The 12889-nt window shown below is 36.3% G+C and overlaps 1 protein-coding gene across 9 annotated transcripts in view; it reads right to left on the bottom strand.

Moving 5' to 3' along the window:
- The window catches only part of Cdon (cell adhesion associated, oncogene regulated), a 96139-nt gene that overhangs the window by 11484 nt on the left and 71766 nt on the right, over positions 1 to 12889 (bottom strand). For all 9 annotated transcript variants that reach the window (XR_006849373.2, XR_006849371.2, XR_009225753.1 and 6 more), the window contains exons 16-18: positions 11796 to 12017; positions 9596 to 9876; positions 6798 to 6877 (exon numbers count right to left, since the gene is read on the bottom strand). Coding sequence is in view for 4 of the 9 variants with exons in the window: in XM_046432755.2 (XP_046288711.1) it covers positions 6798 to 6877; positions 9596 to 9876; positions 11796 to 12017 (583 nt within the window). In the remaining 5 variants the exon portion in view is untranslated. The remainder of the gene's footprint in view (positions 1 to 6797; positions 6878 to 9595; positions 9877 to 11795; positions 12018 to 12889) is intronic.

The raw sequence follows: 12889 nt of genomic DNA, 5'->3' as shown, positions 1-12889 counted from the left end.
ACACACACACACATACACAGCTAACAAGTGAAAGATCTTGAAAGATCTGTTGTCTACCCCAAGACAACAGGACCTTAGTCTCTACATTAGAAATGGATATAGATTTGGGGAGAGATATAACCTCCTCAAAAGGAAGGCCCTTAAAAAACTAGAACAGAGCTATAATTTTTTTCCCCTGAAGAAGTAGATAGATTATTACAGATGAAGGGAAGCTCAATCTTGGGCTTTCTGTATTTTCCTCCTTTGGCCTTAGAGCTAGCTCTGAGTAGCTGAGTGGTTGGAAATAGGAAAGCGCCCAAGTTGTAACAAAATTAATTGCTAGAAAAAAGAGTTTAAGTACACTAGACAATAACAAACCAACTAGGCAGATGAAACCCTTGGCCTGAAAGAAATCCTACTATGACTAAATGTTCTCTACATCCTAATTTCACCTGAGTATATCTGACATATATGAGTGAAAGAGTACTCCTAAATCCAAGAAACATACACAGACCTTTAAAGATCATCATTATGCAAACTCTTGGAGACCATTTGTAATACCAGTGTTTTCTAAAGCACTTTTCCCAATTGTTTTCTTTATTTGACTATCAGCCATGTAGCTTGCACTGTTTTTTTTTCCCCCCCAGATGAATTATACACATTTTTCCAGGCTGATATTTGCTTGGTTACTTCCTGCCCATTTCCAGTCTCTTTAGGATGCTTAAAGTTAATTTCTCGTTCTTTCCTGATGGGACCTCTCAGTTGGTTCATCTGTAAATTTCATCAGTGTCCTCTCTACTCTCTCTTACAAATTATCAAGACTGATGGCAAATAGGCCTGATTTAATGTTAATTCCTTCCCATTCAAATAGCCAAGCAACTGACAACCACATTTGATTACATATCCAGAACTGTGTTACTGCCTTTTGAATTGAGGAGAGGAGAAAGTAGAAAACTTTTTGATTTTCTTGACTCAAATCTGTTTAACTCTTGAAGTACTCAGAAAAATACAAAAGATTTCTCCATTAAATCTTTGGTGTAGGGGACTGGCTCCCTGCAAAGCTGTACTGAGTATGCCTCTTTCTAGCTGTGTTCATAGTGAGCTAGTACACACTGCTACATATTATTTTACTCTTAAAACCTGAAAGGTATTCAAGTCCAGGAAACAGTGAGGAAAGCAGTCATTTATAAAATGCCACAAGAGCCCCCAAATCAAAGAAAATCTCCACAGACTGCAACAAGGCATCTTCTCCTCTTTCTGATTGTCAACTTTTCACATCTCTCCTACGGTTAAGATGATAAAGTCAATGTTTTCTCACTTTATTTGGTTTCTTATTTTTAGGACTACCACCCAGGCAATAACTAATCAAGTCATTCACATTTGAAAACTATGTATTTGGATCTTTGGGTTTTTTTGTAGAATCTCTCTTATACAAAGTCAGACAATGGCCAAGTCTTAAAGATTACAATTGCGCCCATATCACTCATCCTGTTATCCCCATTTCTTGTATGGAGGCCAGGTCTTCCTTAAAGTGACAGCTAACTGATCCCATCCCTCCAACCTGTGCCCTATCACCAATCATCAGGCCTAAACACTCTCAACAGATTATACCTTTTCTCAGAAAGTTTCACATGAATTAGGACGCTACTAGCTCAGTGTTTCTCAACATTTATCCCATATCTCCTTTCAGTTAATGTGAAAGTCTCATACCCTTTTGTACTTTTTAATTTACAAAAAAAAAAAAAAGAATTTTTTTCTATTCCATAAATATAAAATTCAACCTTTTTTTTTTTCAAACTCTACTATTTACTATATTCCTAGCTCTGTCTGAGAATCACTACTATCAGACTGTGGGTCTCCGAAGGTAGTAGTACCAAGTTCATGATAGGCACTCAATAAATGTTTAGACTACAAAACCCTGACTTTCAGGATCACCTGTGATATAAACTCAGTCCAATTTTCCTGTTTTATATCCTGCCACTTACTTTCTACTTGCATTTCATCAGCCAGTAACACTATTCTAGTGGCTCTCAAAGCATGGTGCCAGGAAAAAATTACTATATACCAGCATCAGTATTCCTTGGAAACTCACTAAAAATACAAATTCTCAGGCCCTACCTAAGGTTTGCTGAACCAGAAACTCTAGAAGTAGAGCCTAGCAATTTGTATACTTAGCAGTGCTTCAAGTGGTTCTAATGTACAGCATGTAATCTATTTATTCTTAGGTAAGCAGTATCCTTCCCACTTCCATGGCTACTCTGCAAATTCCTTCTACATAGGAACAGTTCAAAACCTAGTCCAGTGCCTGGCTAGTGCTCAGTATTTTCTTGACTAAGTAGCCAAAAATTCTACAGTGCCATGTATTCTTACTGAAATAATGCCTCTTCTTACGTACACACTATTTCAGTCTGCATTATGAAATGCAAACTTATTAGTTAATAACATTGATATTCTAAAAAAGGTATATTAAGTACAATTTTGCACATTTTAGATGCAAATCATATATCATACACTTCTCTACCTTCAAAATTTATTACAAATTTTGCCATTTTGTTGGATCTTGAGAGGTGATACCTGTTTTCAACTTCAAAGTTGTAAAAGTTAAAAGCATGAAATGTAATTATTTCAATTTCCACAGTTAAAGTTAGTTTCTTTTCTTTTTGGAAGTGGGGGTTGAACCCAGGGCTTTGCAAATGCAAGATAGACACTTTGCCACGGAGCCACATCCCCCCTAAAGTTAGTTTCTTATTGATATTTATCAACTGTCCAATTATTAAGTGTCAAAATCATACAGTGGCTCCTGAGAGTCAGGGAAGACATTTGGCTAGCCTTGGAGGCAACACAGACAAATAAAGACTTGCCTTCAACTACAGGTGCTTGTGCAAGAAGAATATTTAAACCACAGAGAAACAGAAGCTGGTTTTTCCAAGCTGAAGAGAATAAGTTCCCAGACAGTAGTAAAATTCACAAACATGAAATGCAGGAAGTCATTAACTTGAAAATTACTAGAAATACAATTCCTCATTGTCTTAAAGGAAATACCCATGCATAATAAAATCTTTCAGATACTACACACACACACACACACACACACACACATACACACTCACTCTCTCTCTCCATATACAAATGATCATGAATTCAAGATGGCAGAGGTCACTTAAATCCTTTTAAGGACATGGGAAATGGAGTGTTTTTGGTGCTAAGATGATACCTCATCATAAAGATATGGTTTTACCAAAGTCTACAATTAGATCATATTGGGGACAATCTTTTATTACTCAGGACAAGCTTTTGTTTTCTTAATAAGAAAACAGCCCCAGAGACATAACTTTCCCCAAGATCACAAGTTTAAGTAAGAGTAAAACCCGGTCCACTCATTCTTAGACCAAAGGTCCTCCTGTTAGCTATTCTAATGTGTAGGGAGAGTCAAGATCTGATGATGGCCACAAGAACTACAAAGGACAACACAGTATATATTTTCACAAAACCATTTGTTATGATGAATCCATTTGACTACTTACCATCTGGTGTATAAACCAGCTTCGCCAGTTTGTTAGCATGTTTTCCTAACAAATTGTGGTAAAGACTCTGACAAGCTCAGAATAATACAGCTTCAGTGCATGAACATTTTCAAAATGAGGGTGATAAAGAATTTAAATACGTAACATGTAACTCTTGGTATATAAAATAGGCAGATGGCTCTTACTAATAGAGAAACACTACGATGAGTTAAATAAATGATAACAAAAAGTCCCCAAGATTTACTGCTTTTGTTCTGTGACTCTCAAAACACAGGCTAAAACAATGTACTTCTAATTCTATGGTTGACCAGATCATTCAAGTTCTAGTTTCAACACCTTCTAGTGAGAACTCAACCTTTTCATACACGTAAAAAAAAAAAAAAAAAAAAAAATGCACATCAAATACTTTTTAGATAATGGAATATCCAAACTCCAAATCATATTTGTTATTTTATGTACTAAATACAATTTTTAAATGCAGAACTTTAAAAGCAAGAAGGACTTTAGAGGCCATATAACCCCAAACCATCATTATGTAAACAGAAGGACTAAAATTTCTAATGTAATGTTAATACAAGAACTTTGATGTTCCTTTGGAATTAACATATGGAGAAGTAGCATGAACTCTTTCTGATAGTCTACTTGTCAAAATTTAAATACACATTTTACTCTGTGCAATTTTATCTAGTTTGAAATATTATGAATATATATCACTTTTTAAATGAAAAATTAAAACAAAAACAAGATTTTGCTATTTAATTATATAAAGATTTGAGGATTTTAAAAAATGTTGAATCATTCAGTAGGAAATTTTTTAGTAATATTACTATGGAAAAAATTACTATATATAAGGTGTTTTTTTCCCTCTATTACATTCAAACATGCTCTCATTTACCCTCATAATATCCCGTACTACAGAGTGGAAAGTAACAAGATAAGAAACAATAAACAGTATATCAGTGACAAATCTTCTGAAAGGGAAATGAGGACAACCACCCCATTCACAATATCCTCAAAAAAAACAAACAAACAAACAAAAAAAAACTTGGGAATCAACCTAACAAAAGAGGTGAAAGATTTATATAATGAAAACTACAGAACCCTAAAGAGAGAAATAGAAGAAGACCTTAGAAGACGGAAAAATATACCCTGTCCATGGATACGAAGAACTAACATCATCAAAATGGTGATATTACCCAAAGTTCTCTATAGGTTTAATGCAATGCCAATCAAAATCCCAACGGCATTTCTTGTAGAAATAGATAAAGCAATCATGAAATTCATATGGAAAAACAAAATACCCAGAATAGCAAAAACAATTCTAAGCAGGAAGTGTGAATCAGGCGGTATAGCGATACCAGATTTCAAACTATATTACAGAGCAATAGTAACAAAAACAGCATGGTACTGGTACCAAAACAGGCGGGTGGACCAATGGTACAGAATAGAGGACACAGAGACCAATCCACAAAACTACAACTTTCTTATATTTGATAAAGGGGCTAAAAGCATGCAATGGAGGAAGGATAGCATCTTCAACAAATGGTGCTGGGAAAACTGGAAATCCATATACAACAAAATGAAACTGAATCCCTTTCTCTCGCCATGCACAAAAGTTAACTCAAAATGGATCAAAGAGCTTGATATCAAATCAGAGACTCTGCGCCTGATAGAAGAAAAAGTTGGCTCCGATCTACATATTGTGGGGTCGGGCTCCAAATTCTTTAACAGGACGCCCATAGCACAAGAGTTAATAATTAGAATCAACAAATGGGACTTACTCAAACTAAAAAGTTTTTTCTCAGCAAGAGAAACAATAAGAGAGGTAAATGGGAACAAATTTTTACTCCTCACACTTCAGATAGAGCCCTAATATCCAGAGTATACAAAGAACTCAAAAAATTAAACAATAAGATAACAAATAATCCAGTCAACAAATGGGCCAAAGACCTGAACAGACACTTCTCAGAGGAGGACATACAATCAATCAACAAGTACATGAAAAAATGCTCACCATCTCTAGCAGTCAGAGAAATGCAAATCAAAACCACCCTAAGATACCATCTCACTCCAGTAAGATTGGCAGCCATTATGAAGTCAAACAACAACAAGTGCTGGCGAGGATGTGGGGAAAGGGGTACTCTTGTACATTGCTGGCGGGACTGCAAATTGGTGCGGCCAATTTGGAAAGCAGTATGGAGATTCCTGGGAAAGCTGGGAATGGAACCACCATTTGACCCAGCTATTGCCCTTCTCAGACTATTCCCTGAAGACCTTAAAAGAGCGTACTACAGGGATACTGCCACATTGATGTTCATAGCAGCACAATTCACAATAGCTAGACTGTGGAACCAACCCAAATGCCCTTCAATAGATGAATGGATTAAAAAAAATGTGGCATTTATATACAATGGAGTATTACGCAGCACTAAAAAATGACAAAACCATGGAATTTGCAGGGAAATGGATGGCATTAGAGCAGATTATGCTAAGTGAAGCTAGCCAATCCCTAAAGAACAAATGCCAAATGTCTTCTTTGATATAAGGAGGGCAACTAAGAACAGAGCAGGAAGGAAGAGCAGGAGGAAAAGATTATCGTTGAACAGAGACATGAGGTGGGAGGAAAAGGGAGAGAAAAGGGAAATTGCATAGAAATGGAAGGAGACCCTCATTGTTATACAAAATTACATATAAGAGGTTGTGAGGGGAAAGGGAAAAAAAACAAGGGAGAGAATTATATTACAGCAGATGGGGTAGAGAGAGAAGATGGGAGGGGAGGGGAGGGGGGATAGTAGAGGATAGGAAAGGTAGCAGAATACAACAGTTACTAATATGGCATTATGTAAAAAAGTGGATGTGTAACCGATGTGATTCTGCAATCTGTATATGGGGTAAAAATCGGGAGTTCATAACCCACTTGAATCAAAGTGTGAAATATGATATGTCAAGAGCTTTGTAATGTTTTGAACAACCAATAAAAAAAAGAAACAATAAACACTAAATACAGAGAATGACTCCAATTAAAATTTTTCAAAAACATCAAACATTTTAATAATATTACCACTAGAAACAAAGGCTTTAATATTATTAATATATGTCTAAAGAAACTGAGGCACAGAAAGATTAAAAATTATAAAGCAGTGCAAAAACTTAATAGCAGCCTTAAACTTGAGATGGCAAATTCTGAGTTTTCCACCTTATGTTAAATTTCAAGAATTTCCTTTGCTGAAGGAAAAAAATAAAGAACACATATCCCTTACTTACAACAATTTGTGCAAATACATATTAACATACCTATTGTTGTTTCGACAATTCCGACAGTTAATGCACTCCAGAGGGTCAACCTGGGGGACTGCTGTGTACATTCCACCACCCTTATCAGGAAGGAAGTTCAAGGAAAAAGAAAAGAAGAAAATGCTGAAGGTGCCATAGACTAGTAGCCAAATACTCACAAATACAAAAGCCATGTCAATCATAAATGGATACATGATATTTTTAATGTGCTTGCTAAATGATGTTATGCTTGTTATTTATTATTCTCAAATGAGATCTGCACAATATTAAACTGGACTCCAAAAACTTAACTGCTGTGTTTTTCCATATATTTCTGTACTGGAAAAAGGCAAATAAGTGAAGGGAGAAAGTTAGTCACTTCCTTTTAGTGTCTCAAATCTAATGGGCCCAAAATACACTACACATCATAACCTCTTATTCATTTTTCCTTTTCTAGCAGTCATGGAAAAATTATATGAGATGCCAGTTGAAGAAACAGGGTGCAAAGTGTGTTTGAATGATGTCACAAGACAACCCATCTTCATTTTCCTGTAATTATTTCTATTAGGCCTGTTCACTTGACTATACTGTTTTAAAACATGTCATATTTTTCCAGATGGAGTAGATTCTCAGCCAGCAATGACCTGGAGGGGAGTATTAATATTTTGATGTTGCTTTTGGCGGAAACTGCCCAGCAATTAAGAAAAATGCCCAGATTAACACATACCTCATTGTACAATGTTCACTTGACATGCACAATGGCAAACGTGAAGTCTGAAAACTCAAACTGGCCTCTTAAGAGTCAGAGTCAGAGTCAGAATTCTACTTTCTGATGAAAAACAGCAGAACTGAAATTGATAAGGGTGGGAGAGGCTGTCACACTGCACCCAAACCCAACACAGGCCTTCAAGGTTAGGAAAAGTTCAGGCAATTGTTTTTCCTAGAATACTTTCCATTTCCATTCGTCTCATAACAACAGCCAGAATCTAAGCAAACCAAAAGACTGAAAATTTCTTTCAGCAATCCTGATCCAACAAGCAACAGGAATTACTAAGAAAATACTGAGGGAAAGAATATTCCTGCACTATCTTCAGTCTGAGGGCAAACTCAAAAGGTTCAGAAAATGAAGTTTATAACCTTCAGGATAATACATTTATCCAAATCACTAAACATGGTAAAGTTAATTCAATGATTTTTATGATGCCTGGCATTTAAAAAAAAGTCCCTATTTCTTCCTGCCCAGAAGAATAAGACAACTAATGGGTTAAAATTATAGTTGATAACTTCTAAAATTGTAACCTAATGGGGCAGCTATTATTTAAATAGCAAGTCATTGTTCAGAAAATCCAAAGCCCCCTGTTCAAACACTAAAACAAATATCAGCCTTATTTTTCCTTCTCATAGAAACAGCATGTGTTATTCAAACTGCAATGCTCTCTCCTCCAGATTTCTTGGACAATGTTAGTAGTTTAGACTAGGAATGGTGACAAAAAAAGTTTAGCTAGTCTGAATATAAGCCATATCTTTCCCCAGAAAATAATGAAATCATTATTCTCTTTAGTAATGAGATGCACTAAAGTAAATAGGATATTTTTTTCTACAACATGCAAAAGTGGGGTAACATAAAAGCCACAGGTTTCTAGCTTTAAGACACATATATATTATAGATTTGTTCTGCAAAGGTAATATCTTAATAAATTCATTAAAAACAAAAAACTCCAAATTTGTTCAAATTATAGTCCATCATGGATTATGGCAAACTTATCTTTAATCAGAACAATGAAAAAAAATAAAATGAACACTTAATTTGATCAACTAAATAAGTTATCTGTTTGATTAAAATAATGTGGATGCCTATCTAGACAAAGAAATAAAGAATATCTCTCTAGTACAGAGAATCCCCTTTAGAGGCATAAATCTAAAATATGCTACTTATTCTATTCCTATTTCAAAAATTAAGCTATGTCAGGCAATCTCTGAAATAAGGGAATTTTAAGCTTCCTTGTGACTAAAGGATACTAATATTCTAAAATTCCAAAGCTTACACGTTGGAACAACAAAACACACTAAGTGAAACAAAAGAAACTCATGATAGGTCAGAAGTCACAATCTCGTGGCCTGGAGACATGTTTTGCATGGTCTGCACAATGCTTTACAAAAGCTAGGGCTAGGGTAGAGTGCTTGCCTAGCATGCTCAAGGCCCTGAGTTCAATCCCTAGCACCACAAAGAAAAAAGAAGAAAAATCGGAATTAGTTTCCAACATATACACATCTCATCATTTCAACTAGATTTATAGATGTTTCAAAGAAACAGAAAAACTAACAAACTGGGTCCTCTGCCCTATGTGACAACAGGCACTCAACTGAAGTTGCTTCTTTAACTCAGTGTGTACTCTAGTTTGCTACTATCTCCTCCGCAACCATCTCATTCCCAACTTGTTGAAGTTTCCCCATCTGCCAGAGCTCTCAGTATTTGAGTTTTCAGGCTGCTTTAAATAAATCAAATATAAAGTATCTGGTTTGGTCTATGCCCAGTGGTATTTCCGTTTCATCTCAAGAACAACTTCCTATCTATTCCTTACTGGTATTGAACTTGGAGAATTAAACAATTTAAAAACAGAAACCAACTGACAAATATATCACCTGATGGTAGAAAACTGACAAAGATTACTCTGGATCAAGGGCCTGCTAGTGAAATATACTATTTCCATTCATGTGACCCTATGAGGTTCCTTAAATCGAAAAAAGCCAAGCACCCATTCTTGTACTTTGATACCCTGAGGCACAGAGAGGCTATTATTTATAATTAAGTCTCTTACATTCAGTAGATGACGAGGATGTTCAAACTCCACCCGTGTCCTGGTTAGAGAGTTTGTGTGCCCAGAGTAAATTCCCCCATTTAGGCTCCCATTCACAATTCCATTGACTCCGTTAGGAACCTTATGGTGGAGGTGAGAGCAGCCATTGCTGAGGCTGCCATTGCTCAGGAAGCCACCATGGACATTTCCATTTATTCGGTTTGCTCCAGAGACAGTGGTAAATTCCACCATCTGCCCATTAATATCTGACCCTTGGTAGAGATATCCTGGTGGGTCGTATTCTGTCAAAAAAGAACACAACAAAAAAAGAATCAGATACTAAAAAGAACAATATTACTTAGGAAGTTTTATTAGTGAAACCCCTAAGAAACTACAAAATGACTATAAAGTAAAACATTCTAAAAATGTTCCTATAAAGCCTATTTAAAGTTACCACTGTTATTTTTCTTTACAGTGTGGAAGTAGCTAGGAGCTTTGAGTTAATCATGACTCTGTTAATGGGAAGATAAATTAACCAGAAAGAAATCACTCACAAGAGAATGAGCTGAAACTATCAAAATATTGACAACACTAAGCAAAAGTGCTTAAATTCTCAGATACTTCAAAGAGCTGAAAATGATTGTGTAAAACAGCAACAACTACCTTAGCAAAGACTAATTTTAGATAGGACATTTCAAGTAGCAATAAACAGCACTTTGAAGAAAAAGGGTGGTGGTGTGTATGCATTCACCAACTGTTCATATAACTTCTGGGTCATTGTAAGCCATTTGGAAGTTGTGGGGTACCAAAGGCAGAAGGCTATTTGACTTCCTTAGATTAACAGTATTTTTAAAAATTCTGATTTATAGAGGCACGCCTATCAGTAAGTTTAGAAAAAGTAAATATTCCTTAGACAGTAAAGTATCTGAACTGTACAGTGTTTGCTGTCAGGGTTTTGACAAATTTGTCAAAGGTATTAGAGATGTGGAGACTGGCACTCCTCTCCACAGCTTCTCCTATTCCTGTGCTTTCTTGCACAGGTGTGTATTGTCAGTACACCTACTGAACATCTTCTCCACTAGCCCATGACCTTTGAGAGGGCAAAGACCATGTTTATGTTATTTATAACTCCACTGTCCAGCATAGCTCTTGGCACATAGAAGACAGTCAATGAGTATCTTCTGGTGGAATGAGATAACTGAACAACTGTCATGATAATCTACCATTTTTAGTGTAAGGTCACAAAAGAAAATGAGTTTAATCAGATTAATCTTGTTCAGAAAACCAAGTTAATTGCTTTTCTCTTAATGATTGAACATATACACAATTAAATGTAATGGCATTAAAGTCATTTAGAAAAAAGACTAAATGATCACAATCCTTTCATGCTGACACTGCCACCTCTCCCCCTGCCTACCTCTGGGAAGGCACCATTCAATTAAAAGAGATCTTTTCTTTTTCTTGAGCTAGTAACTAAAAGGTGTCTATATGAGCAACTTGGGTAAGGGCCAATAGAAGTGCCTACCACTGTTACTGCCTTCTGACTTTTCTTTCATTCCTTATTCTAAAGCCAAAGGGGAAAACAAAAATCTTCCTCCCATCAAAGTCTGAAAATTTCCTCTTGGCTTGATTATCCTGTTTTTTCTGGTAGATAGGAAAATAGGTTATTAATGAGAACAGTACCACTGCTCAATCTGCAAGCACAGCTATTACCAGACACACTCCTGGGGGGAGGATGCCAGACAATTTGGGTATATCAGGCACAGACAGGACCATGTTATCTCCCCTGGTAAGCATCATTCAGTAATGGTAATTTAGAAAAGTCTCTACTACCTTGCTTTCCCCATCAGGCCATTTCTATCCTACTGACCTGATCCACACCACCATGAAGGTCTTCCGACACAAATTCCAGAGCACAAGCCTACAGTACTCATCCTCTTTGGTGGTCCAACAAAGCCAGAGTTTCCAGTACCAAGTCAGCTATTTACTTAGAGACCTGCTTAGTTTGGTCCTTGATGTTTATTTCTACTGGGCAATTTAATTTGATGCTCCACTTATTTTAGCTGACAGCTAAGATAAGTTACCTCTTCCAAATGAAGAGGCTCTAACAGGTTTCATACCATACCAACACACAAAAGTGGTAGGAATCAATATTTACTCTGATAATATTTTTTCTACCCATCTTTAGAAAAACAGAAGAAAATACTTATAAATGACTTACTCTGTATGGCATTCTGTTGGCGACTCTTCCATAGGCACATTGCAATGAAAACCATAAGAATGAGGACCATGACACCAAGCACACAGCCAACAATGAGGTATAACATATCACTGCTTCTGGCAGGGCTGGTTGCAGGCCCAGCATTTCCTCCACTTCCTGAAGAATTTGGAGGAGTACTCAGGTCTTTGACAGGATACTCAGAAGCTCCAGGGACACGTCTCACTAGTTGAAATATGAAAGAAAACATGATGTCAGAGCAAATACAGTCAATGAAATGGTTTACTCTCTGAGGAGGTCTGGTTAGGAAAGCAAGCCAGTCTGTTTACTCTCCTTATGGAGATGATCTGACCAACAATGAATCACAAAGAGGGCTCCAGAGCTTAAAAATCAATGTGCCAAAGTTTCTAGGTCTCAAATTTTAGAGAAATCATAAGAGCAGAAAAATACACACTTGGTCTAACCCAAATTGCTATATGATTATCTGTTTAATTATGCTTGTACAAGACTTCCAAGGAGTTGAAATAAAAGTACTTCAGCTTAAAGATGGAACACAAACTCCTTTCTATTTGATATACTTTGTGCTGAATAAGACTCAGAATTATATATTTTATACTTTTATCATGTGTTTAAAAATAACTAACAATATTAGAAAATATGACTTGGAACTATTAGAACTACTAAATCTAATTCCAAAAACTTGACACATAATATTAAACATCCTCAAAACAAAGATTTTGGGGCCCACACAAATGCAGTACTTTTACCTAACTCATTAGTATTCTGGGTAACAGTGATAACAAAAGCTAACAACAGGTGGGACTAAACCTGATCTCTCCATTTCCAAATCATGTGTTCTTAATGCTCTAAATGACAGAAAAGCAGTGGAGCATAGGGTTTGACAGCCTGGCTCTGAAACTACACCACTGAGGTTCACATCTTGGCTCCACCATCTGTCACTAGCTGAAGGACATGTACCTCTATGATCCAAGTTTCTGCAACTGGGAAAAACAATGATAAAAGCTCTATCATAAGGTTGTAGCAAAGAGTACTATGGTCTGAATGTCGCCTCCAAAACCCATGTTGAAATTTAGTTG

Source organism: Marmota monax, unplaced genomic scaffold (assembly GCF_021218885.2).
Source record: "Marmota monax isolate L192 unplaced genomic scaffold, Marmota_monax_Labrador192_F-V1.1 WCK01_AAM20220418_F8-fsc00062, whole genome shotgun sequence".
Classification (NCBI taxonomy): Eukaryota; Metazoa; Chordata; class Mammalia; order Rodentia; family Sciuridae; genus Marmota; species Marmota monax.
Note: the sequence above shows the minus strand (reverse complement) of the source record. Positions and strands in the feature narration are given on the sequence as shown.